The sequence below is a fragment of the Podarcis filfolensis genome, assembly GCF_964270895.1.
Source record: "Podarcis filfolensis genome assembly, chromosome: 13".
Classification (NCBI taxonomy): Eukaryota; Metazoa; Chordata; class Lepidosauria; order Squamata; family Lacertidae; genus Podarcis; species Podarcis filfolensis.
In genome coordinates this window covers 1466170-1493066 of record NC_139615.1, presented here as the reverse complement: position 1 = coordinate 1493066, position 26897 = coordinate 1466170, and the positions used below count along the sequence as shown (strand labels likewise).

Genomic DNA, 26897 nt, shown 5'->3' with positions numbered 1-26897 from the left:
GAAAGAGATTGGTATAGAAATATCGGGAATTGTGGGTAGGAAGGTGGGAATATCTAAATTAATGGTTCTTATTAGTCTGAGTAGCACCAAGTTAAAAACAAAAGAGGAATGTAAATGGGTAAAATTGATGGTAACTGCAGCCAGACAGGTTATAGCAAGTTATTGGAAAAATGCAGAAGAGTTAGGGGTGAACCAGTGGAGGAAAAGACCTGAATAATATTATAATTTTAGAATACCTAACTGTGAAGATACACAGAATGAAAGGGTCAGTAAGAAAGAGGAGGATTGGTTTGAGAAGATACTCAATTATTTGGGTAGGTTTGAACAATTTGCGGCAATTAAAATGTTAAAAGTTAGATAAACCTTGTGGATGGAGGAGTGTTAACGTATATAAAAGTGTACATATTATTATGATAATCATTATCATTATCGTCATTCATATTTATTAACCCCCATCCTTCACCAGCAGGAGAGCTTAAATGTCAAACAATCCAAATGTCACAATTTAAAGCAGCTAAAACAGATCACAATCACAGGAATGGGGTGGGCCCTAGAGACTGTTTTGGAGAAGCACACCTGCGCACATGCATTGCGCATGATGCATCCTGGCCCAAGCTATGATTACCATGCTGCTGGACAGCTATGACTCAATGTTTTGGTTTTCAGATGGCAGGCAAACATTTAATTTAATCCTCTGCAGCTCATTCGTGGAACCTGTTTTAATGACAGCTTGTAGTGCAACAGAAAGATTGCTTTTGAGCACATCCAGAGTGATACTGGACTCAGCTACATTAGTAGATGAAAAAAAAGTTATAAATGTGTTATAACACTGTGAAACCAATGGTGCTGTAGAGCTGAAATTGGAACTTTGAAATGTTCCATTGTGAGCTTTAAAACAGTTTTTAAGAGCGTTTTTTATAGGTGTGTAGAAGCAGCCATTGTCTCGCTTCCGAGTACCCACAAGCCAGAACTCCTCTCTATCTGACACAGGAAGGGGTGTCTTTTGGGGGCGACGGGGGGCTTGTGTCAGATTGGCTGCTGGAGCACCCACATGTAAGAACAATTAGGCTTATGGGCAGCATTCAAAATTCACCAGGTGCTTTTTGCACCTGGCTATTGGCCACCTGTGACCAGGTGAAGATGCCCAGATGGCACCTGACATCTCCATCACCTGGAGCTGCTTGCCTGGGCATCCTTGGATCTTGCCTGTTCTCACACTCTAGCAACACATTCTGTCGAATTCTATCTGCGATATTTTACCTGCACAATCAGAACGAGTTTCAAGAACGAAAAAGTCATATTGACAAATACAACTTGGGAGCTGTTTGGCCCCCAAATGGCAACTAGGCATTCTGTTTCAGCGACTGTAACTCTGGCTTAAGGAGCCATTTGGCGCCTAGTTTATATATCTGAGCTTCTAACACTGCATGTGGGACCTCCTCAGTGGTCGTGCCCCCCCCCCCCCGTGCCAATTACAGATCTCTGTTCCAGGGCCTCATCCTAATTTTAAATGGGCCTTAAAGGTAACCTCAAATTTCGGCTTAATCTAGAGGACTGATCTAGGACATCAGACTGTGTTCTTCAGAGCTGAATAGGTTATTTTTTTGTTCGTTTGTTACGCTTGGCATGGAATTGGGGTATTTTAATCTGATTTTGTTGTTGGGTTTCATGTGGATGTAAACTACTTTGGGAGGCTAGGTAAAGGTAAAGGGACCCCTGACCATTAGGTCCAGTCGTGGCCGACTCTGGGGTTGCGGCGCTCATCTCGCTTTACTGGCCGAGGGAGCCGGCGTACAGCTTCCGGGTCATGTGGCCAGCATGACTAAGCCGCTTCTGGCGAACCAGAGCAGCACATGGAAACGCCGTTTACCTTCCCGCCAGAGTGGTACCTATTTATCTACTTGCATGTTGACGTGCTTTCGAACTGCTAGGTTAGCAGGAGCTGGGACCGAGCAACGGGAGCTCACCCCGTCGCGGGGATTCGAACCGCCAGCCTTCTGATTGGCAAGCCCAAGAGGCTCAGTGGTTTAACCCACAGCACCACCCGCGTCCTAAGGCTATTATGCCTTAAAAGCCCATTAAACGAGCTCACCTGTCTCACCGAGATGCCTGCCTGCCTGAGTCTCTGGCTTGGAGCCAAGGGCGGTGGTGATTTTTTTCTTGGCAACAGCTCCAAGGCTTTGCTTGCAGGGTGGAGAGTCGGTGCTGTCCTTCTCCCTCTCTTTGAAGGTGCCTGGCACTCAGTATAATTATAATCACCTGGAGCTTTTCAACCGTTTGGTACATTTCCTGTGCACCTTGGAAATGTAATTCCTGGAGAGCCGCAAGGTGTGCGCATGTATAGTTAAACTGTGGAACTCCCTCCTGCAGCGGGTGGCAATGACCACCAGCTTGGCTGGATTCAGAGCAGGATTAGACATATTCATAGAGGAAAATAAGGCTATTGAAGGCTACTAGCCACAATGGCTTTGCTCTGACCTCCACAGTTGGAGGCAGCGACGCTTCTAATGCCAGTTGCTGGAAGCTGCAGGAGAGAAAATGTTCTTGCGCTCGGTTGGCCCCTGTGAGAACAGGATGCCAGGCTAAGATGGGCCCCCTTTGGCCTGATCCAGCACACTCTTCTTCTCTTCTCGTGTCTTTATAAATGCAAGGAGATTCACTGGCGACTATAATTTGGACAACTTTAAACATCTTGTAGAATGCGCACTCCTCCACGCCCCCCAACCAACCTTGATGTTAAACTTATGTGAAGATGGGCCATCTTAATCTGGAAACAAGACAGAAGGGAGTTTATCAGTGAATACCTACAAAAAGGGACGCGGGTGGCGCTGTGGGTAAAACCACAGAGCCTAGGGCTTGCCGATCAGAAGGTCGGCGGTTCGAATTCCCGCGACGGGGTGAGCTCCCGTTGCTCGGTCCCTGCTCCTGCCCACCTAGCAGTTCAAAAGGACGTCAAAGTGCAAGTAGATAAAAAGGTACCGCTCCGGCAGGAAGGTAAATGGTGTTTCCGTGCGCTGCTCTGGTTCGCCAGAAGCGGCTTAGTCCTGCTGGCCACATGACCCGGAAGCTGTACGCCGGCTCCCTCGGCCAATAAAGCGAGATGAGCACCGTAACCCCAGAGTCGGTCACGACTGGACCTAATGGTCAGGGGTCCCTTTACCTTTACCTACAAAAGGGACAGCGTGTGATCATTCATCCCTAGTCAGTGCAAATTTCCTTTGTGGCGCTTGATGCAGGATGTCTGTGCCTATCCCCTCCCTGCCCACCCACCCACTAAAATAACTTTGGATGAAAAGTGATGAAAATTAATAAAGTGTGTTTTGCTTTCTCTCTCTCCCCCTCTCCCCATTTTTGCAGGTAATCCCACCTGTGAGCTGCAGCCAAATTTGACCCAAAATGGCCGGCGCTTCCGTCAAAGTGGCCGTCCGGGTCCGGCCATTCAACGCCCGCGAAATCAGCCGGGACGCCAAATGTATCATTCAGATGCAGGGGAAAACAACCTGTAAGTCGCCTTGTTGGGGTGTGTGTGTGTGTGTGTGTCCATCTGTCTTTGAGCCTAATCGATTTTTTAGTGTGGCATCACCTGTACTTTGGAACTCCCTGCCAATGGACAGCAAGCAGGCACCTTCGCTGTACTCTTTTTGGTGCCTACTGAAAACATTTTTATTTAGATAAACCTGCCCTGAATGTGGATCATGTATGTTTTCATCTTTTTTTAGTTTTTTGATTTGTTTTATTTTTTGAATGTTGCTTTTACTGCTAATTGCTGCTGTTTCAGTCTCTGCTATCCAGCAGTGTAATAATTTTGTGAAATAAAAAATAAATCAATGCGATAGTTTGGATCCCACCAAAAAGCACCCAGATCATTGGGGTTGCAGCCACGTTATGGGAAGAAGCTGTTGAAAAACAAGGAAGTCTCCTACCAGTGGCGTAGCGTGGGGGGTGCAGGGGGGGCCGGCCGCACCGGGCGCAACATCTGGGGGGGGCGCGCTCACACTCGCAGCTCTCTGCCCCTACCTGGCTCACTCACTCTAGGGGGCGCAAATTACTTGCCTTGCCCCGGGTGCTGACAACCCACGCTACGCCACTGCCTCCTACATCCCTAACATGGAGCCAGACTGTGGATTATGTGTCCACCAAGCTCAGTATTGGCAACACTGGCTGGCAGCAACCTTCTGGGCTTTCAGAGCCAGGGCGTGTCTCACGGCCCTCCCTGGCAATGCCATTGGGGACTTGGGTTCATTCCCTGCCTTTGCTCCCCAGGAAAAAGGCGGGTGCTCCTCTTTCTTGCCCAGGAGGCAACAAAGGGGGAGGTGAGGAGTGGGGGGTTTTTTTTGCACTTTAAACCCACCCCTCCTCCTATAGAAATTTGGTACTGCCAAGGTCAGGTGACCTATTAGGGATAATTTAACTGTGATTCCTGCATTGCTGGGGTTTGGGCCAGATGACCTTTGGGGGTCCCTTACAACTCTGCGGTTCCTATTTGAACAGGAGCGTTGAGCCTCCATCCGTGGGCTTCCCTCTGAACAAGGAGTGTGGTGGAGTCTCCTTCTTTGGAGGTCTTTAAGCAGAGGCTTGACAACCAGATGTCAGGAGTGCTCTGATGGGGTTTCCTGCTTGGCAGGGGGTTGGACTCGATGGCCCTTGTGGTCTCTTCCAACTCTATGATTCTATGATTCTATCATTCTAAGCTGCCTGCGGCTGTTTTGAGTTGCTGCTCACTTTAATTAAATCTCCCCAGAATGTCACCTGTAATGCCTGTCACATGGCCTGGCTTAATTAAATCAGTTAATCAGGGCAAAGCTTTAATTGCCAAGAGCTGCCTGTACCAGGCTTCCTGAGTTCTTCTGGGACACCTCCAGCCTCAAAAGGCCTTTTTTTAATGGAGGGCGGGTGGTTTGGCTGGTCTTCTCTCTCCCCCCGCTGCATCCAACCAGCCCACTTTTCCTGCTCTGTAACTTTACGCAAAACAAAGCCCAGTTTGGAAAAAGTTTGCAACGGATCAGGAACGGGGTGGGGGATAGAATAAAAATCACATGAGAGGGAGTCATTTTGTTAAGGCGGTGTCAGGGGACGTGGACCTTGCATTTGCTAATTTTATTAAGCCTTTGAAACATCTTACAAAACCCCTTCCAAGGAGTCTTTCCGATGATAAACAACTGTCCTCTCCTTTGCCAGTGAAAGGAAGTTGACGAGAAAGTTGTAGGTGGTTTTTTTACAAAAGCGTTATATGGGAAGAAGAATTGTGTGTGATTCTGGCTGACTGAGCAAGTCAACAAGCCCTGGGCTTATAAAAACAGCCTGGATAAACCTCTTTTGGGGCTCATTTAAGTTGAATTAATCCTGTCGCCTGGTGGTGGCTGAGAGAGGGGTGGGGAGTGGGCTTTGCGGACACGCCAGACCCTCTTCCCATCCTGTCCTTGTGCAAACAGCCCCTTCGAAGCCTACAAAACGGAAAGGACTGGCTGCTTTGCACTTTTTGAATCACTAAAAGCCACGAGAAAGGCCACGCAAAGGAACTTTCTCAAGTTCCAGTGGCCCACCTAGTCCAGCCTCCTGTTCTCTCAGATGACTCAGTGGGGAAGCCGCAGGCACAGTCCGTGCCCCAGAGCGCTTTCTCCCTTCCTGTGGTTTCCAGAAACTGGAATTCGGAAGCCTCGCTGCCTCCAGCTGCGAAGGCAGAGCCTAGCCATTGTGGCCAGGAGCCAGGGATAGCCCTCTCGTCCTCTATGCGTTCGTCTAACTCTCTTTTAAAGCCATCCAGGTTGGTGGCCATCACTGCCCCCTGTGGGAGGGAGTTCCACTGTTCAGCTTTGCGCTGTGTGCAATAGGACTTCCTTTTATCCCTCCTGAATCTCCCAACATTCACTGCATGTCCACCAGTTCCAGTTTTATGAGAGAGAGAGAGAGAGAGAGAGAGAGGGAGAGAGAGAGAGAGCGGGAGAAAAACTTTATCTATCTACTTACTCCTAGCTGCGGATAATTTTACAAACTTCCATCATGTTAATAAATAATACATTTTATTTATACCCCGCCCTCCCCGGCCAGAGGGCAGCTAGCACCAATAAAATCACAGTAAAAACATAATAGGGGAAAAAGAGAGGGGAGGAAAAAAACCAATTTAAAATACAGGTTAAAATGCAGTTTAAAATGCAGCCTCATTTTAAAGTAGCCGATGTTGCCTCTTACTCACCTTTCCCCTATACCACAAAGCCCCTAGCGCTGCAACCGTTCCTCATAGGGGAGTCCCTCCAAGTACACAGCTCAGTCGGTAGAGCGTGAGACTCTTTATCTCAGAGCCATGGGTTCAAGCCGCATGTCGGGCAAAAGATTCCTGCATTTCAGGGGGGTTGGACTAGATGACCCTCGGGGTCCCTTCCAACTCTATGTGTCTTTCTCTATATTTTTATTATTTATTTATTTATTTATTTATTTATTTATTTATTTATTCATTCATTCATTCATTCATTCCTACATACATACATACCCCGCCCATCTGGCTGAGTTTCCCCAGCCACCCTGGGCTGCTCCCAATCGGGTGTTAAAAACAGTACAGCATTAAATATTAAAAACTTCCCTTAACAGGGCTCCCTTCAGATGTCTTTTAAAAATAAGATAGCTGCTTATTTTCTTGACATCTGATGGGAGGGCATTTCACAGGGCGGGCGCCACCACCGAGAAGGCCCTCTGCCTGGTTCCCTGCAACCTCATTTCTTGCAGGGAGGGAACCGCCAGAAGGCCCTCGGAGCTGGACCTCAGTGTCTGGGCCGAAAGATGGGGGTGGAGACGCTCCTTCAGGTCTGCTGGGCCTTTGAGGCCGTTTAGGGCTTGAAAGGTCAGCACCAACACTTTGAATTGTGCTCAGAAATGTACTGGAAGCCAATGCAGATCTCTCAGGACCGGTGTTACGTGGTCCTGGCAGCCAATCCCAGTCTTCCTCTACTGGAGGAAGAAGATGCTGACCCCAAGAGGACCTTGTCCTGATCCCTGTGCCCCAGCCTGATCTCTCTCCCTGGCCTTGGCGTTTGTCGCTGTGCCTGCCAGCCCTCCCCACCAGCTGCTTGACCCCCGTCTATATTTAGCCCCGGGACAGCTGAGGGGCCCTTGTGCAGGGGGTACCTGCTGGAGGAGGAAGAGGGGTTGGTGGCCTTGGGGTGGCCCGCAGGGGCATCCGGGTTTCCCACAGAGAGGAAGCCATTCCCCTTTCCCCCAATGCATTACCCCGGCCCGTGGGGTGCTAAGAGGGCAACTTCAAAGCCGCAGCTATTCGAGTTATGCAGGGAATGTTTTTCCAAGAGCTGAGGCTGAGTAATGCCACTGGGCTGGCTTTCCAAGGCGGGGAGCGCAGTGCTGGTCCGTCTGCGGATTTCCTAGAACGCACATTGAATGCCGGGGAGGGGAGACGTTGACTGTGTTTGTTCCCTGGTGCTTTTCGCCCTGTCCTGCCCAGGGGCGGAGGAAGGGGGTGCCGGGTGGGTGGTACGCCCCGGGTGTCACCACTGAGGGGGGTGACAAAATGCTGGGCGGCACTCACTGCGGGGCCTGCAGCGCACCCGAGCCACGCATCTCTCCTGGGAGAAACATGGTGGTTTGGGCGTGTGCAGGCTCTGCGCTGCCCAAATGGTCCACCTGCTGCCTCCCCCCAGCTGTAGGGCAGCTGAGGAGGCAGGCAGACTCCAGAGGCCCCGTGGTTGCTGCACTGCAGGCGGTTGGACTGGATAGCCTTTGAGGGTCCCTGTGAACTCTGTTACTCTGTTATTATACTCAGGGACAAACCTCCACTCCTTAAAGGCCAACCACCAAACCCAAATTCCAGGGAGAGGAGAGCCCTTGTAGTGTTTTATTATTTTTATTTTGTATTATTTATAACCTGCCTTTGCTCCAAGGAACTCAAGATTAGAGTCTTTAAAAGAGGATTGGGGAAATTCATGGAGGAGGAGAGGGCTATTGATGGCTCCCAGCCAGGGTGGCCGTGCTCTGCCTACACAATTGGAGGCACCGATGCTTCCGGACACCAGCTGCTGGAAAACGCAGGAGGGGAGAGTTGCTCTTCCGCTAGGATCCTGCTTGCGAGTTTCCAGGATGTTGGTCTTGAGGCCTGACCCAGCAGCTAGGCTCATATGCTCTTAAGACGACACCCGTGGTTCCCTCTCCCCCTCTAATCTCCCAAACAACCCTGCCAGGTAGGTTGCAGACTGAATTGCTATGGGCATCCATCCAACCTCTGAGCCAAGAGCGCTGTCTTCTGCGACCCAGCAGAGGTGATAAAAAGCTGTAGAGATGGAAGGCATGCATCTGGCCTGACCCCCTGCAAAATTACGCTTGCAGCCATCAATATTAGCGGCGTCTTCCCACTTACTTAACCTCTTGCATCCTCCATGCCCACGGGGAAAAGAAGGGCAATTAAGCCAGAGAATATGTAAAGTTGGAAGCGACCCCAAGGGTCTCCTGGCAGTGGTGTAGCTAGCCGCTCAGGTGCCTGGTTCAGCGTGCGTGTCCTGCAGTCGGGGACGGGGCGAGCCAAGGCAGGGCGCGTTGTGTGGAGTCTTCCCCTCAGCTGTAGGACGGCTGAGGCGGTGGGCAGACGCAAGCCCCGTGCTGCTGGAAAAAGCAGTGTGGAGCTTGCAGGCAGTCTCCCCAGTCTCTCAGGAGAGACGTGTGGCTCAGGCACGTTGCAGGCTCTGTGGTGTGGCACCCAGTGCCCCCCGCCTCACCCAGCTACCAGTGGCATTGGCAGGTGGGCGTGGGAGTTGTTGGTTTTTTTTAAAAAAAAGTGCCGTGAGCCCATTTTTTAAATTTTATTTTAAAAACACATATTTTTCCATTTTGTTAAGCCCCCCCTCAGTGATGACACCTGGGGCAGCCTGCACCCACCACCCCCCCCCTTCCTACGCCATTGTCTCCTGGTCCAACCCCACCCTGCAGTACAGGAATCCCAGCTAAGCCACCCGACCTCAGCAGTACCAAATCCCTAAAGCAAGGGTAGGCAAACTAAGGCCCGGGGGCCGGATGTGGCCCAATCGCCTTCTAAATCTGGCCCGCGGATGGTCGGGAATCAGCGTGTTTTTACATGAGTAGAATGTGTCCTTTTATTTAAAATACATCCCTGGGTTATTTGTGGGGCATAGGAATTTGTTCATCCCCCCCCCAAAAAAAAATACAGTCCGGTCCCCCACAAGGTCTGAGGAGCAGTGGACCTGGCCCCCTGCTGAAAAAGTTTGCTGACCCCTGCCCTAAAGTCTGGCTCTTTGGGAAACGCCCGACTCTTAAATCCTTCTTTACCCGCAGGTATCGCCAACCCCAAACAGGCAAAAGATGGCCTCAAGAATTTCACCTTTGACTACTCCTACTGGTCTCACACCTCGGTGAGTTTCTTAGGAGGTGGGCAGGTGGGATGAGGACCGGGTGCGGAACTATTGCTGATGGCGAATTGGCAGAATGGAGTTGAAACCTAAGCTGGCCTTCCGCAACCAGGTGCCGACTGGGTGTTCCGGACTACAATTCCCACCAGCACCATAAGGCTGTACTGGGTGGGGTATGATGGGAGTTGTAGTGCAGAACTTTGGGGAGGCTGGCTGAGGACGGCGCCAGCCCCTTGGGATTGGGGGCCAGGAGGAAGGTGGCATTGGTGGTTGTAGCCCCTTGAACCTGGTGCAAGGCTTTGGGGGGGGGCGTTTCTTGGTTATAACCAAGTCCAAGGAAAGACTATCAGCGTTCTCCTATCATCAAGTTTAGTTCCAATATGGCAGACTTGCAATGAAGGTTGTCTTGAAAATGATGGTTCCACTGCATATGTCATAAAGGAATGCCAAACCATATAAAAAGTGTCAGGAGGTTGCAGGCCTTGTTGAAATCTCAAATTATGCGTAATTTTCTCCTTTGCAGCTTCCAAGTGTAAGATTTGGGGCTGTTTTCCGTATTTCATGTACTGCATAAGACCAATTCTTTTGACAACATATCTACATTGGTATCACCCAAAATGTTCAGCGGCATTAATTTTGGACAACAGACAATAGTTTTCTTAGTAATATTTATTGTTCTTGTCAAATCCCCAAAACCTCGCTGCAGCCAGCATCGCCACCATAAATGATAACGTGCACCAAGTTTATTGCAACCCCTCCAACGATTAGGTGATACAGAAGAAAACATTTCTGGCATTTGCAAAGAGGTGCGATGCCATCTGTGTGGAGATTTTAACGAGTCCCCCCCCCCAAAAAAAACTGGAAACAGATTTTAAGGGCCGCGGCCGCCAGATTCTGTTCCGATTCTTGAGACGGATTTGTGTGTTGATGCCTCGTTCCCCCGTTTTTCTAAGGTGTTGCACTCGGTGCAGTGCTGGCTTTTCCTTTTCCCTTCCAGGAGGAGGACCCCAACTTTGCTTCCCAGAGGCAGGTCTACAAGGACATCGGGGAGGAGATGCTCCTGCACTCTTTCGAGGGCTACAATGTCTGCATCTTTGCCTATGGGCAGACAGGCGGCGGCAAGTCCTACACCATGATGGGCAAGCAGGAGAAGGACCAGCAAGGCATTATCCCTCAGGTGGGCCCGGGGTCTGTGGGGCCAGGGCCTGGAGGGAGAGGCGGAATGGCGTGCGGGAGCCCCAGGACCGTTATAGCATAGAAACACAGAATTGTAGGGTTGGAAGGGACCCAATGGGTCATCTGGTTTAATCTGCTGCAGTGCAGAAATCACAGCTAAGGGGCAGCTGAGTGTTCTAACCACTCGGCCAAATAAGTTGCACTCTGCTCCCCTGAAATGAGTGGCAAGGCAGCGAGGAGAGGAGGCAATAATGGTGAAATGACCAAAAGGCTGGTTTACGCCCTACAGTTTCAGCAAATACACGGTGTACAATACTAACCCGAACCCTGAAACAAACAGCCGCCTCTGCCCGGCTGAATTGAAGCCTGGTCCCGTCCAACCGTGGTTCCCCCTGGGGTGTGGCTGGGGCGTCTCACTGTAGTGTTCCCAAAGCAAGGAAGGATTGGACTCTGATAAAATACACACAGAGGCTTGACCCGCAAGACTCTGGGAGCGGTGGGTATAATAATAATTCCTGTCCACCGTCCGGCCCAGGTCGTTTTATTCACAAAAGAACTTTTTACACAGTGTTCGTAAGAACTAATCAGATTTCCTCTGAGCATTTAAAAAAACAACCACGTGGGGCAAAGTTAAAGTTAAAACTACAAAGAGCTAATTTCCTACTTGAGTATGCATATGCAGTTCAGAGTAAATAAAAGAGGAAATGAAGAGGAATGCTTTTAGGAAACTCTGGAAGTCATAAACAGGAGAGGCAGGATTTACCATCTCCGTATGAACTCTCTTCCTGGCCCTTAAGATTAACAAAATCAAGGAAGGGTACATCAACTGGCCTGTGTACGTGACTTGTCAAGCAAGAGAAATAGGACAGGGATGCAGAGGCGTGGACTGATCAAAAATCATATCAAAATGGCTTAAACCCAGTCAGCGCAATGCTTTCATTGCTGGCACAAATGGCTTACTCCATATTTGCTATAATTCCTCATAGCAATCCCACCCGATCACTACATCTCACCTCCTCCGCCTCTGTTTCCCCCCTCCAGCTCTGCGAAGACCTCTTTGCCCGAGTGAACGAGAACAAATGCCCCAACCTCTCCTACTCCGTGGAGGTAAGTCCTTCCCACTTCCCCGCCTGACCCCTGTGCCCCTCATCTCCGCTGCCCTTCCCGGCTGGCCGCCTGCGCCCTTTCACAGCCTGCCCCTCCCGCCTTGCCTGCTTTCCCAGGTGAGCTACATGGAAATCTACTGCGAGCGCGTGCGCGACCTCCTCAACCCCAAGAGCCGCGGGAACCTCCGCGTGCGGGAGCACCCCATCATGGGCCCTTACGTCGAAGACCTCTCCAAGCTGGCCGTCACCTCCTACGAAGACATTGCCGACCTTATGGACTGCGGCAACAAAGCAAGGTATGCCTCTGTGGGCCGGGGAGCTGCCTCGCCACAGAAAGGGTATTGGGGAGCTGGGAAAGGGCGATCGGAATGATAGAGGGGGCGGTGGTGGAGCGACGGCCCCATGAGGAAAGGTTACAGCACCTGGGACCTTTCAGTTCGGAGGAAAGGCGAGTGAGAAGCAACACGATGGAAGTTTATAAAATGATGCTTGGGAGAAACCGGACAGAGGAAAGTTTTTCTGCCTCTCTCCCAACACTAGAACTGGGTGGACACCCCATGAAGGTTGGGAGATTCAGGGTGGGTAAAAAGGAAGTCCTTCTTCATGCAGCACAAACTGTGGAACTGCTTGCCACAGGAGGCAAGGATGGCCAACCACTTGGATGGCTTGAAAAGAGACAGATTCGAGAGGGAGAGGGCTATCGATGGCTACTGGCCAGGATGGTTCTGCTCTGCCTCCGCAGTCCAGTTGCTGGAAATGGCAGGAAGAGAGAGGGACTCTCATGCTCAGATTCTGCTTGCTGGTTTCCCATATTGGGCATCAGGTTGGCCACTGTGGGAGCAGGATGCTGAACTGGATGGGCCCCTTCAGCCTGATCCAACAGGCTGTCCTTACGAGCAGGGCCCCCAGAACATAAGGAGAGCCTCCTGGATCAGGCCAAGGGGGGGGGCATCTACTCAAGCACCCTGTTCTCACAGAGACCAACCAGGAAACCCACAAGCAGGATTCGAACACAAGAGCCATTCTCCCCTCCTGTGGTTTCAAGCAACTGGAATTCAGAAGGCTCGCTTCCTCAGACCATGGAGACTGAGCAAAGCCATCCTGGCTAGTGGCCATCAAGAGCCCTCTCCGAACCTGTTTTAAAGCCATCCATGTTGGTGGCCTTGGTGCTGCATTGGCCACGGCTGGACCTTTTATGTGGGGAGTTGTGGGTTTCGCCTCTTAGCTATGAGAGGAGATGGGGCTTAGCGGAGGGACCCTGAACCAAGATATCCCTGGCTTCTTTTGGAACCAAAAGGAAGATTTCAATTGACATGATACCTAAGAGAAGGCGGTGAGCCTGGATCTGTGGCTGGTTAGGAGGAGGGATGGGAGCCATCGACTCAGAATTGTAAAGTTGGATAGGATCCCCAAGGGTCATCTAGCCCAACCAATGTGAATCACAGAATAATCATGGAATTGTAGAGTTGGCAGGGACCCCCAGGGGTCAATCTAGCCCAGCCCCATGCAGTGCAGGAATCCCAGCTGACAGCCCGACATCATCTGCCAGCGTGGTGTAGTGGTTAAGAGCGATAGACTTGTAATCTGGTGAACCAGGTTCGCTTCCCCGCTCCTCCACCTGCAGCTGCTGGGTGACCTTGGGCTAGTCACACTTCTCTGAAGTCTCTCAGCCCCACTCACCTCACAGAGTGTTTGTTGTGGGGGAGGAAGGGAAAGGAGATTGTTAGCCGCTTTGAGACTCCTGAAGGGGAGTGATAAAGCGGGATATCAAATCCAAAACTCAACTCCAGCTCCAACCCCCTGCTGCAATGCAGGAACCACAGCTCCAGAATCCCACCCAACCTCTGCTTAGAAACCTCCAAGGAAGGAGAGTCAACCACCATCCAAGGTGAAAATACTCAGTCCTCTCTGTCTCTCTCTCTCACCTGAATATCCTTCCCTGTTCCCAGGACGGTCGCAGCCACCAACATGAACGAAACCAGCAGCCGCTCCCATGCCGTTTTCACCATCGTGTTCACGCAGCGCCGCCACGACGAACTCACAGACCTCGACACAGAGAAGGTGAGGTGCCTGCAGCCTTGGGGGGCGGGGGGCAGGAGGGGGCAGAGCCTTCAGGGCTATGGGCAAACTGCACTCCTGCTACTCAACTGTAGCAGACAGGCGGCCTGCTCCTGTTCTTTCTGCTGCCACAGTAACAGCTGTGCATTGCCTACAGCTTCGTGGCCAGGACCCCATTTCTCTCAGCTCTGTGGCAGCCGTGTGGTGTAGAATCATAGAATCTTAGAGTTGGAAGGGACCCCGAAGGTCCTCTAGTCCAACCCCCCGTGATGCAGGAATCTCAGCTAAAGCAGCCATCAGCTTCTACATTGGCTCCCAGTACGTTTCCAAGCACAATTCAAAGTGTTGGTGCTGACTTTGAAAGCCCCAAACGGCCTCAAAGGCCCAGTAGACCTGAGGTCCAGCGCCGAGGGCCTTCTGGCAGTTCCCTCCCTGCAAGAAGTGAGGTTACAGGGAACCAGGCAGAGGGCCTTCTCGGTGGTGGCACCCGCCCTGTGGAACGTCCTCCCATCAGATGTCAAGGAAATAAACAACTACCTGACTTTTAGAAGACATCTGAAGGCAGCCCTGTTCAGGGAAGTTTTTAATGTGTGACATTTTAATGTATTTTTAATCTTTGTTGGAAGCCGCCCAGAGTGGCTGGGGAAACCCAGCCAGATGGGCGGGGTACAAATAATAAATTATTATTATTATCAAATGAGAGAGGGTCCACAACCTCCCGAGGGAGTCCACATCTATAAGGGAAGAAAATATGCCTGCTTCTCTGCCGTTGTCACCTCCTGTGATTCAGCATCTGGGACAGGAAGGGAGAAAGGGGGTCCTGATCCAAAGTACATACAGCACCACGGAACAAGGGAAGAAAGCCTCTCCTTCCTTCCTTCCTTCCTTCCTTCCTTCCTTCCTTCCTTCCTTCCTTCCTTTCCTTTTTTTCCTATCTGGGTCCTTTCTTTTCAGGTCAGCAAAATCAGCCTGGTGGACCTGGCAGGGAGCGAGCGGGCAGACTCGTCAGGAGCCAAGGGGACAAGGCTGAAGGTGAGGGCTCCAAGCGCCTGGCATGCCGAGAAGCCGCCATCTTTGCAATCTACAGCACTGGTTGCTAAAGTGGGCGGCCCCCCCCCCCTGGGGTGGGCTGTGGGATTACCTAGGGGGGACGCGAAGAAGCAAGAGGCCCTTGACCACCAGACTTTGCAACGCTGGCATCGCCAGGTCAAGTTTGCTGAATTAATGTAGCTAAGTTGTATTAACTGGGTTCTGAATATATGTGCAATTATCTGTTGCTGCTTTGCCTTTCGTAGGGTTGTTATTTTCCTCAGTTGGTCGGGGAAATTGCTGTTCCGAATGATGCTTTTTTTATAGGGCAGGGGAGGGGGCACTGGGGGTGGGTATATGGAGCCAAGAGGGTAGTGAAGTTCCTAAAAGGTTTGGGAGCCGCTGGGCTAGAGTAAGCCTCCCCTGCCAATGGGCCACATGTGTGCTTGCCAGAGGGGAGTGTGTGTGTGTGTGTGTGTGTGTGTGAGAGAGAGAGAGAGAGAGAGAGAGAGAGAGAGAGAGAGAGAGAGAGAGAGACAGGAAGACACAGACAGATAGACAGACAGACAGACAGACAGACAGACAGACAGACAGACAGACAAGTTAATTCCAACAAGTTAGCTGTGATTCCTGCATCTACAGTTCTAAGATTCTGTAAATTATTTTCACCCACTTTTTCAGGAGGGCGCCAACATCAACAAATCTCTGACCACGCTGGGCAAAGTTATCTCCGCGCTGGCAGAGATGGTGAGTGACCCTCCTGTGGGGGGGATGTCCTTCTTCTTTGGGGTTCCAGGCTTAACCCGTTTTTATTTTAACTTCCAAAGGCTTTAACCATTGATGCAATGCTTTCCCAGAGGCAGTTTCATTGCTTTTTTTTTTTTGATAAACTGCTCTTTTTATACAAAATCAAACGGTGTGCTAAATTTTACGAAATACATAAAAGCAATACCTGGAATGCATTTATTTTAAAAACCAGTAGCTTATAAATAACCACATATGAATCAGAATAACACCTATATACTAGAGAAGCATCTATACGGAATTTTAGTCATTTGCGTAAAATTGCATAATTGTAGTCATTAGCATATAAAGTGTTACAATACACATTTCCCCTTTTTCATTTATTCCCTTTTTAAAGATTATTATTAATAATGCAAAATAAATAAAAACAGGGGGCAGGTGGTGTTATTGGGCGGGGCGGAGGGCAAAGAGAGGAATCCTCCCCCCTTTTTTCACCTGCCTCCCTCCTTCTTGACCCCCCCCCCCCCAGCAAAACAACAAGAAAAAGAAGTCTGAGTTCATCCCCTATCGTGACTCGGTGCTCACCTGGTTGCTGAAAGAGAACTTGGGTGAGTGTTTGGGGTTGGGATGTGGGGCAAAGTGTGGGGAAGAGGCGGGAGGTGTAGAGAGCTGGAAAGCAGCTAGAGATGACTTTGGATGGATTTAACTTTTTAAATAAAAAAAAACAGTCTCTCATCTACGACCCTAGATTGGAGGAGAGAAAGGTTCCCTGGTTTTGGGAGCCTCTGTTGCCGGTGGTGGTGAATAGGGGTTAGAGGGTTAGGACTAGGATCTGAGAGAGACCAGGGTTCAGGTCCTCCCCCCACATGGCGGCCATGAAGCTCACTGAGGGTGACCTTGAGTTGCGACCAGTCTTCTCTCAGCCTAGTCTACCTCGCAGGGCTGTTGTGGAGATTAAATGAGGAGGTGGGGAGAACCATGTGCAGGTCAAAATGAGCACCTTGAAGGGAAAGGTGGCATGTAAATGAGACAGAGGGATAGATATAAACTGGGGGGGGGGGGAACGCTGCTCCTGTAGGGTTGGAGATAATAAGTTTTCGTGTTCTCTGCCATTTTTCCTGCGGATTTCTAAAAATGTAGGAGCCTTTGCATATGATCTGTTTGCTTTCTTGGCCTTTCACAAAGGGTGGGGGGATAAACTAGGAAGTAGAAGCACTTCCAGTCCACCCTCCTCCCCCCCCCCATTTACCCTGTCTCCCCTCCTTTTTTATTTCTCAGGGGGCAATTCCCGCACAGCCATGATTGCTGCCCTCAGCCCAGCTGACATCAACTATGAGGAGACATTGAGCACCCTCCGGTGAGCTGAAGAAGCAGATAAATTGGGGTGGGGGGCGGGGAGCTCTTGTCCCATTCTGTTCCCACTGCCCACCTCCTTCCTGGTGTAGCCAGAGAGTTTCCCCTCCATTTGGGGGGCAAAGACCCCAGCAGCCCAGATATGCCCTCGCTGTTTCTTTCTCTTGCACACTCGCCTTCCCATCAAAGAATCATAGAATTGTAGGGGGGGGGGGAGAAGAGCTGTACACCACTTTGAACTCCTCGGAGAAGAAGGTGGGAGATAAATGCAAAAAATTAACAAACACCCCGACTTCCCCCCTCCCCATCCAGTTATGCCGACCGCACCAAGCAGATTCGCTGCAACGCCGTCATCAACGAAGATCCCAACGCCCGCCTCATCCGGGAGCTCAAAGAGGAGGTGGCCAGGCTCCGAGACCTCCTCTCTGCCCAGGGGCTCTCGGCCACCACCTTCGCTGGTAAGGGGGCAGGAGAGTGCCCCAGAGGAAGGGAGGGAAGGGGTGAAGTCTGAGTGCTGGGGATTTAGCTCCTGCCATATAGGCAAGGGACATGGGTGGCGCTGTGGGTTAAACCACTGAGCCTAGGACTTGCGGATCAGAAGGTCGGCGGTTCGAATCGCCGCGATGGAGTGAGCTCCCGTTGCTCGGTCCCTGCTCCTGCCAACCTAGCAGTTCGAAAGCACGTCAAAGTGCAAGTAGATAAATAGGCACCACTCTGGCGGGAAGGTAAACGGTGTTTCCGTGCGCTGCTCTGGTTTGCCAGAAGTGGCTTAGTCATGCTGGCCACATGACCCAGAAGCTGTGTGCCGGCTCCCTCGGCCAATAAAGCGAGATGAGCGCTGCAACCCCAGAGTCGGCCACAACTAGACCTAATGGTCAGGGGTCCCTTTACCTATATAGGCAAGACGCCAAGGCAAGTTCCCCGGTATTCTTCCATCAGGGTAGACGTTACACAAGGAAAGGGTGTGTGGGAGGGATGAGGAAAAAGGAATGAGGCTGATGTTGCAGCCTTGAGAACAGCTTGCAAACTCCCAAGTCCTGCAGATGATTTCAGGTGACACACCTAGGATTCTGGGGTAGAGAAGCTACAAGCCACAGTGGCTTTGTTCTCCCTCCACATTTGGAGGCAGCCATGCATCCCACTGCCAGATGCTGGAAACCCCAGGAGGGGAGAGCGACTCTTCTGCCTGGATCCCATAACAGGCACCTGAGAGAACAGGATGCAGGACTAGATGGGGCCCCTTTCGGCCTGATCCAGCAGGCTCTTCATCTCTTAAGCAATTTCTGCTCCTCCTTCTCTGACAGATGGAAATAATAGAGCGGCAGAGTTGGACGGGCCCCCCAAGGGTCATCCAGCCCAACCCCCTGCAGTGCTGCAATCACAGCTAAGCCTGGCTTGTTTCCTTGGCGGGTGGAGGAAGGGGGCGCAATGGCTGGCTTCCTGTGTGCCTGATGGTGGTGTTTTTCCCACTCTGCAGGTGCCAAACCTGATGACCCGGGGGGCGGACTGGGCCTCCCCCTCTCGCCCTTTGCCCCGAGTGAGGACTCCTCCCTCCTTCTGGAGCCCCTGCCCCTAAACGGGGAGTCTGAGTCATACCCCAACATGGAGGAGGAGATGATTTGCACAGAAGAGGCCATGGAGAGGCTCCAGGTGAGATCGGGGGGCAGGCGCTTAACTCCAGACCACTCGGAAAGGGGGACTTGCGTCTAACTAGCCTGCCCCAGGCTAGCCTAACCCAGGCTTGGGTTAGCTGGGGAGGGGGCAGCGTGTCTTGAAGTGAGGTTACAGGGAACCAGGCAGAGGGCCTTCTCGGTGGTGGCACCTGCCCTGTGGAACGCCTTCCCAGCAGATGTCAAGGCAATAAACAACTATTTTACTTTTAAAAGACAACTGAAGGTGGCTCTGTTTAGGGAAGTTTTGAAAGTCTGATGCTGTATTGTTTTTAATATTTGGTTGGAAGCAGCCCAAAGTGGCTGGGGAAACCCAGCCAGATGGGCAGGGTATAAATAAATTATTATTGCTCTTCCTCCAACCCCCGACAGACACACACACACCCTGTCAAGTGACCCAGTTGCCTCAACTGTTCCTCCCAAGGCTTTGTTTCCAGACCCTCAATTATCCTGGTCACCCTCCGTCATCTCACCAAAGGCTTGGGCTGGCTTTCTAGGTGGTCCTGAGCTGAGGGTCCTCATTCCCACTTGTGTCCCATCAGACCAGCACATCTCCAAGCCTTTAGCCATTTCCCCACATCCTGCCGTTTCAAGCTTCTCCAATTCAGCATCACTCGCGGCGGAAACTCTCTCTCTCCCTGTGGCCTGCTGCCTCGTCTTTCCTGCACCACAGGCACTCGCTTATAATGGGCCGTAGGGAGTAGTTGGGCGGGGAATGGTGGTAAACAGAGCGGCTTTCCTCGCCTGTGCCCTGAGTTGCTTCCCTGTCCTCGTAGGAGACGGAAAAGATCATCGCGGAGCTCAACGAGACCTGGGAGGAAAAGCTGCGGAAAACAGAGGCCATCCGGATGGAGCGGTGAGTGGGATAAACCCCTCTGGCACGGGGGTCTCCCTTTAAATCCCCCCCCCAAGCAAGAATGTTCGCTTGTATCCGAGCAGCATGTAGTCTCTTTCCCTCAAGGAGTGTGGTGGGTGCAAATATACTGGCTGGGGTGGGAAGGAGTTATAGTTCCAAACACCTGGAGGGTGCCAGGTTGGCCGAGGCGTTTAGGTGGTGTTTAGCTGAGTTTTGTTTTATCATTGATTTGATCTGTAGTGTTTACGCCCCTCCTTCTTTCTCCAAGGAGCACAAAGTGGCCTGGACTCGTAATCTGGTGAACTGGGTTCGATTCCCCGCTCCTCCACATGCAGCTGCTGGGTGACCTTGGGCCAGTCACACTTCTCTGAAGTCTCTCAGCCCCACTCGCCTCACAGAGTGTTTGTTGTGGGGGAGGAAGGGAAAGGAGATTGTTGGCCGCTTTGGGACTCCTTCGGGTAGTGATAAAGCGGGATATCAAATCCAAACTCCTCCTCCTCCTCCTCCTCCTCCTCCTCCTCTTCTTCTTCTTCTTCTTCCCTTCTCCCCTTCCTTCTCATTTAATCCCCCAAACATCAACCCTGCGAGGAAGGTTAAGCTGAGAGAAAACAGTTACTGGCACCCAAAGTCACTATCCAGTGAGCTTCATGGCCAAGTCAGAGGATTTGAACCCTGGTCCTCTCCCAGGTCCTAGTCCGACAACGTCACCACTACACTGCCATGGACTCACAGAGTAGACACGTTGAAATCCATTGATACAACTTAGTCACATTGCTTATTTTTAATGGGCCTACTCTGAGGAAAAACTTGAGTTGAATACCACCCACAGATATTAGCATGAAATAATTCTTCAAGCCCTTTCTGGCTGTGAAAATGGAGAATGGAAGCACTTGAACGCCAGCGGATGAATCATGCAAAGCCAAAAAGTGACATGAGCCAAACTACCGAGATAGACTGCCTCTGGACCTGGAGGTTCTGAAAGGCTATAAGAGGCTGGTTGCTGGATCAGGCCAATGGCCCATGCACTCCAGCATCCTGTTCTCACAGTGGCCAAGCAGACGCCTGTGGGAAGCTTGGAGGCAGGATCCGAGCACAAGAGCAACTCTCCGTTCCTGCGGTTTCCAGGAACTGGTGTTCTGGAGCATCGCTGCCTCCAGAGCCACCATGGCTAATAGCCCCCCTCCTCCATGGATTTGTTCCGTCCTCTTTTCAAGAGGTGGCCATCCCTGCCTCTTGTGGCAGGGAGTTCCAAAGTTCAACTACATGCTACGTGAACGAGGATTTCTTTTCACGCGCCCTGAATCTTCCAACCTTTATTGGTTCATTCCTTTGATTCTCGCACAACCAGACACACACACAGGGCAGCCATGCCCTTTTGAGAACTGCTGAAATGTTGAACCCATCCCCATCTGAAACCTGCCTGTCTGTCTCCCTTTTCTCCCTGCAGAGAGGCTCTCCTGGCAGAGATGGGCGTGGCTCTCCGGGAGGATGGGGGCACTGTGGGGGTCTTTTCGCCCAAGAAGGTAAGCATCGGTGTTGCAGTGACAGGCGTCCGTAGGCTTCACTGGGCATGGCTGGTGGGGTAAGGCCTACGACTTGCCAAAGCCAGCAGAGGGGGCTCAGTCTTTCCCCATTTAAGCAAAAGCTTCCCAGGGTCTCCTGGGATGGAGCTGGGGTGGGGGGGGGGTCTTTTTCCATTGCCTGAGCCAGGGGTCAGCAAACTTTTTCAGCAGGGGGCCGGTCCACTGTCCCTCAGACCTTGTCGGGGGGCGGCTAGGTTTTTTGGGGGGAAATGAACGGATTCCTATGCCCCACAAATAACCCAGAGACGCATTTTAGATAAAAGCACACATTCTACTCATGTAAAAACACACTGATTCCCAGACCGTCTGCGGGCTGGATTTAGAAGGTGATTGGGCCGGATCTGACCCCCGGCCTTAGTTTGCCTACCCATGGAATCTGAGCCTTTTTGAAACCATCTCAGGAGCAAACCCTCCACAAATCCTGAGCGGATTCCCTAAGGCGGTCGGATGGTGCCTCATGCGCCTCCTTCCAGCAATTCCTGTGCCCAGTGTCTTGCTCTGCTTTCCTTTGGACCCCCTCAATGAGGCCGAGAGTGGGGCCTTGTTGTTTGGGCAGCCCTGGACCCCCCTATATACTGCCCAGGCCTGCACCCTAGGGAGATCACTTGGGTGCTGCTAACACAGCAAAAGCAACCTGGCAAGCAACCGTCATGAGATCCCAGTCTCTGCAGCCACAGCAGGCGCTGTGATTCTCCAACAGTTTGACTTCACCCCCTGGAGGTGCACTCCATTGTGTCTCGAGACAGACAGGTGCCGAAATTTTAGAGATAGGGACAGCTGCGTATTCCTGCATTGGACTGGGCGATCCTCAGGACCCCAATTTTATGCTTCTGTGAAATCAGCCTGTGGGAGGGTTTGCTGACCAGCTTAGTATCTCCTCTCTCTCTGTGTGTGTTTGCAAGTAATGGCCACATGGTGGTGCCAGTTTCTCCCAGCTGATGCATTTGCAGCAGGCGGCTCTGGTCTTGGCAGTGGCTTTTAAAAGCCACAGGTGTGAAAATGCACCCTTTTGTTCTGGCCACGAGGGGGCAGCACCACTGTTCTTTCTCTCTCCTGGCCTCCTCCTGACATAAGAGCCCAGCTGGATCAGGCCCACAGGGGCCCGTCCAGTCCAGCATCCTGTCCTCACAGTGGCCAACCAGATGCCCCAATGGGGAACCTGCAAACAGGATCCGAGCGCAAGAGCAACTCTCCCCTCCTGCAGTTTCCAGCAACTGGAGTTCAGCAGCAGTGGCGTAGCGTGGGGGGTGCAGGGGGTGCCGGCCGCACCGGGCGCAACATCTGGGGGTTAGGGTTAGGGGGCGCAAATCCACGGGTTAGGGGGCGCAAATCCACGGGTTAGGGGGCGCAATTTACTTGCCTTGCCCTGGGTGCTGACAACCCACGCTACGCCACTGTTCAGCAGCATTGCTCCTGGTCCTGAATGGGGCAACTGTGCCCCTGAAGGACCAGGTGCGCAGCCTGGGAGTCATTATGGACTCACCGCTGTCCATGGAGGCGCAGGTCAGTTCTGTGTCCAGGGCGGCTGTCTACCAGCTCCATCTGGCACGCAGGATGAGACCCTCCCTGCCTGCGGACTGCCTCGCCAGAGCTGTGCATGCTCTGGTTATCTCAAGCTTGGACTACTGCAATGCGCTCTACGTGGGGCTACCTTTGAAGATGTCTCGGAAACTGCAATTAATCCAGAATGCGGTGACTGGTGACTCCCAGACTGGTGACTGGGAGTGGCTGCCGGGACCACGTAACACCAGTCCTGAGAGATCTGCACTGGCTCCCAGGATGTTTCCGAGCACAATTCAAAGTGTTGGTGCTGACCTTGAAAGCCCTAAATGGCCTCAAAGGCCCAGTAGACCTGAAGGAGCGTCTCCACCCCCATCGTCCAGCCTGGACACTGAGGTCCAGCTCCGAGGGCCTTCTGGCGGTTCCCTCCCTGCGAGAAGCCAAGTTACAGGGAACCAGGCAGAGGGCCTTCTCGGTAGTGGTGCTCTCCCTGTGGAACGCCCTCCCATCAGATGTCAAGGAAATAAGCAGCTATCTTATTTATAAAAGACATTTGAAGGCAGCCCTGTTTAAGGAAGTTTTTAATATTTAATGCTGTATTGTTTTTAACACTCGATTGGGAGCCACCCAGAGTGGCTGGGGAAACTCAGCCAGATGGGCGGGGTATAAATAAATTATTATTATTATTATTATTATTGCTTCCTCTGACTATTGGGCTTTGAAACACGTCGCAGAGTGCGTTCAGAGTGGCCCATACAGATGGAAACACTGAAGAGACACAAATATATCTTTGCAAGGTTTAATAACGACTTCCCAAACATACATCTTACATAGTGTCTACAATCGTCGCCCGTCTATCCACCAGGGCATAGTAAGGTACATACTGCCCATTATATTCACAGTTGCTGACACAGCTAACTACAGTGACTTATCAGCACCTGCTACAACAGCTGTAAAAACTAGGTCAGCATATGCGCCCTGGCTTTTAAAGTGGTACACATCCTGTGAAACAATAATGAACCCTAACGTTTATACAAACTATTGAGCACTGACTGTGGAGGGCAGGGCGTATGGCCGTGTGAAGGAGGGCTTCCGTTGATCTCTGTCTGCCTCTTGTCTTAACGCAGACTCCACACCTGGTAAACCTGAACGAGGATCCGCTGATGTCCGAATGCCTCCTCTACCACATTAAGGACGGCATCACCCGGTGAGGCCCTCGGGGCTGTGGCGGGTTTGTGGGACGGAGAGGCGAAAGGGGTCCTTCTGAGCTGATCCTTGTTCATATTACTAATTAATCAAAGTTGTATTCGTACAAAGAGCCCAAGGCAGCTCACAACAAAAAACATCTCCGTCTCTCTCTCTTTCTCCCTCTCTCCGGGAACCCTTCCTTCTCCCGCTGCAGAGTTGGCCAGCAGAACGTGGATATCAAACTGACGGGCCAGTTCATCAGAGAGCAGCATTGCGTCTTCAGCAGCGTCACCAACGAGTCTGGAGAAGGTGAGCCAGGTGGCTTAAGGAGCACAGGCACCTTCGAGAACTTGGAGAGTTCTCCCTTTGGGGTTCCGAGTTCCTTTTCTGTAATAACTCCTCCTCCTCTCCTATCTCTTTTGTGCTTGCGTGGAGCAGGGGGGCCTCGCCGTGGGGCCACATGCCAACAGGTACTGGGGTGTCTGTGGGTCCTGGCAGGGGTGCGGGGAGGTGTCAGTGTGTGGGTCTGCTGACTCGGGGGCCTGAGCTGCCTCCCACCCTCTCAGTCTCTCATGCTGTATGTCAGTGATTCCCAAAGCAGGAGGACTTAATGGTGGGAAGCAGCCCCAGGGGGCAAGAAAGTGGTGCGGGGGGGCACTGGAGGTGTAAATGGCTACCAGACTTTGAGAAGCCAGTATCCCTGGGCCATGTTCACCAGTTTGGTGAGTTTAGGAAACCAAATAAGAAAAAGAAAGTAAGTAAAAACCTCCTGACAAGTAAGAGCTGTTTGGCTGTGGAAGGGACTCCCTTGGGAAGACTCTCCTTCCTTGGAGGTTTCTGAGCAGAGGTTAAGCAATCTATCTCAGATGCTTTAGTTGAGATTCCTGCATTGCAGGAATAAAGATTAGATGGTTCTATGTAGTAGTTTTATAGAATCATCTTCACTATTATAAATTATGAAATGTGCAGGCCAACCTTCATCCAACCACCACAGGGCAGTTAACAATACGAAATGAGAACACAGAATAATCATGGAATTGTAGAGTTGGCAGGGACCCCCAGGGGTCAATCTAGCCCAGCCCCATGCAGTGCAGGAATCCCAGCTGACAGCCCGACATCATCTGCCAGCGTGGTGTAGTGGTTAAGAGCGATAGACTCGTAATCTGGTGAACCAGGTTCGATTCTCCGCTCCTCCACCTGCAGCTGCTGGGTGACCTTGGGCCAGTCACACTTCTCTGAAGTCTCTCAGCCCCACTCACCTCACAGAGTGTTTGTTGAGGGGGAGGAAGGGAAAGGAGAATGTTAGCCGCTTTGAGACTCCTTCGGGTAGTGATAAAGCGGGATATCAGATCCAAACTCCTCTTCTTCTTCATCTGCTCAGAAACCTCCCAGCGGAGGAGACCTACACCACTGCCTCTTACTGTCAGAAAATTCCTCCCAATTGGCTTTTGAATATGTGTGCTTTTGATTGTCACGCTTTTGACAATCTCCCTTAGTGGTTCATGCAAACCGCTCTTCTGAGCAATGCTTATTTTATAGGGTAGGGGCCCCTGGGGGTGAGTTATAGAATCAGGGAGGCCATTGGAATAGGTGCTCCTGTTTTTCCCCATCTCACATCCCAGTGGGTTCTTTCCCCCCTAGCAAAGCAACCCCAGAAGGCCTGGGGACTTGGGGGGCAGGGGTAGAGAGGGTGCTAGTGGGTGCTGCTTGCTTCCTTACCGCCACCAGCCAGCCCACCCTTTCCGGGAAAGTGTCCCTGATCTTTGCCTCCCTCTCCTCCCTCTTTCAGTGGTCGTCACCCTAGAGCCGCACGAAGGTGCTGAGACCTACGTCAACGGGAAGCAGGTGCTGGAGCCGCTGGTGCTGAGATCAGGTCAGCTTTTCCTGAGTGGTGCAGTGAGCAATTGGGTCGATTTACCAGTTGCATTATTGGAATTCTGTGCTGCTTTCCAATCAATCAAACCCCAAAGCGGCTTGCAAACAATAAATGACAATAACGGAACAGAACAGAACGGTATAAATCACACAGTGCAATTAATGAATCATCAGTCAAACCATTGCGATCTATAAAACACTGTTTGCAAACCTGCAGCTAAAAAATAAGCTGAACGTACCAATTACAGCATATGTCATATTAGATGGTTCACAAATCAAAAAGTCATTTATAATGTATAAAACAGTATTTACAAGATGACAAGTAAAAAATAAGCTAGACACACACACACACCTCATTCTTGCAATGACTCATAATGTTTCACTCTGTTCATTAAAATGCACCTAAACATCCATCAAAGGGGACGCGGGTGGCACTGTGGGTTAAACCACAGAGCCTAGGACTTGCCGATCAGAAGGTCAGCGGTTTGAATCCCTGCGATGGGGTGAGCTCCCGTTGCTCGGTCCCTGTTCCTGCCAACCTAGCAGTTCGAAAGCACCTCAAAGTACAAGTAGATCAGTAGGTACCGCTCCGGCGGGAAGGTAAACGGCGTTTCCGTGCGCTGCTCTGGTTCGCCAGAAGCGGCTTTGTCATGCTGGCCACATGACCCGGAAGCTGTACGCCGGCTCCCTCGGCTAATAAAGCGAGTTGAGCGCTTCAACCCCAGAGTCGTCCGCGACTGGACCTAATGGTCAGGGGTCCCTTTACCCTTTACCTTTAAACATCCATCAAACAGGAGGATCCTGATCTAAACAGAGCAAAACTCTGCCTCCCTTCCTGTGAGACTCTCCTTGGGCCCATCTGTGTGTGCGACGTGTTTGTGCAGGAAGAACATGCCCACAGCCAGAGGTGGTGCAGCACTTATTAGAGTGTTGGGCTACAAGGACCCAGGAGAGACCAGCGTTCAAATCTCCCCACTTGGCCATGAAGCTCACCTTGGGGGGTCAGTCACTCGCTCTCAGTCTAACCTACCTTGCTGGGTTATTTGGGGGGGGATTAAATGGGGAGGTGGGGAGAACCACGTTAGCTACCTGGAGAAAAAAGGCAGAACGTACATGGCATAATGAGCAATGGCTGCCACACTTAGGCGTGGGCTAGTTTCTGTGGGTGCCACCATAAACCCCGTCCGCACACCCTGAAATATGGATGCCTTCAGAGCAATAATTGTTCCTCCGCCCCCAGAAGGTCCAGCGCCGAGGGCCTTCTGGCGGTTCCCTCGCTGCAAGAAGCCAAGTTACAGGGAACCAGGCAAAGGGCCTTCTCGGTGGTGGCACCCACCCTGTGGAACGCCCTCCCACCAGAAGTCAAAGAGAAAAATAACTACCAAACTTTTAGAAGA

At 51.5% G+C, this 26897-nt stretch overlaps 1 protein-coding gene across 4 annotated transcripts in view; it reads left to right on the top strand.

The window, feature by feature from the left end:
• KIF1C (kinesin family member 1C) overlaps window positions 1-26897 on the top strand; it is a 51214-nt gene that overhangs the window by 17389 nt on the left and 6928 nt on the right. For all 4 annotated transcript variants that reach the window (XM_083580804.1, XM_083580805.1, XM_083580807.1 and 1 more), the window contains 17 exons: window positions 3358-3502; window positions 9289-9365; window positions 10360-10539; window positions 11580-11645; window positions 11762-11940; window positions 13594-13705; window positions 14657-14734; window positions 15413-15478; window positions 16005-16083; window positions 16754-16832; window positions 17141-17286; window positions 18306-18478; window positions 19275-19354; window positions 20802-20877; window positions 23565-23644; window positions 23840-23934; window positions 25415-25498. In XM_083580804.1, coding sequence (XP_083436930.1) covers window positions 3397-3502; window positions 9289-9365; window positions 10360-10539; window positions 11580-11645; window positions 11762-11940; window positions 13594-13705; window positions 14657-14734; window positions 15413-15478; window positions 16005-16083; window positions 16754-16832; window positions 17141-17286; window positions 18306-18478; window positions 19275-19354; window positions 20802-20877; window positions 23565-23644; window positions 23840-23934; window positions 25415-25498 — 1756 coding nt within the window. In that variant the 5' untranslated portion in view covers window positions 3358-3396. The remainder of the gene's footprint in view (window positions 1-3357; window positions 3503-9288; window positions 9366-10359; window positions 10540-11579; window positions 11646-11761; window positions 11941-13593; window positions 13706-14656; window positions 14735-15412; window positions 15479-16004; window positions 16084-16753; window positions 16833-17140; window positions 17287-18305; window positions 18479-19274; window positions 19355-20801; window positions 20878-23564; window positions 23645-23839; window positions 23935-25414; window positions 25499-26897) is intronic.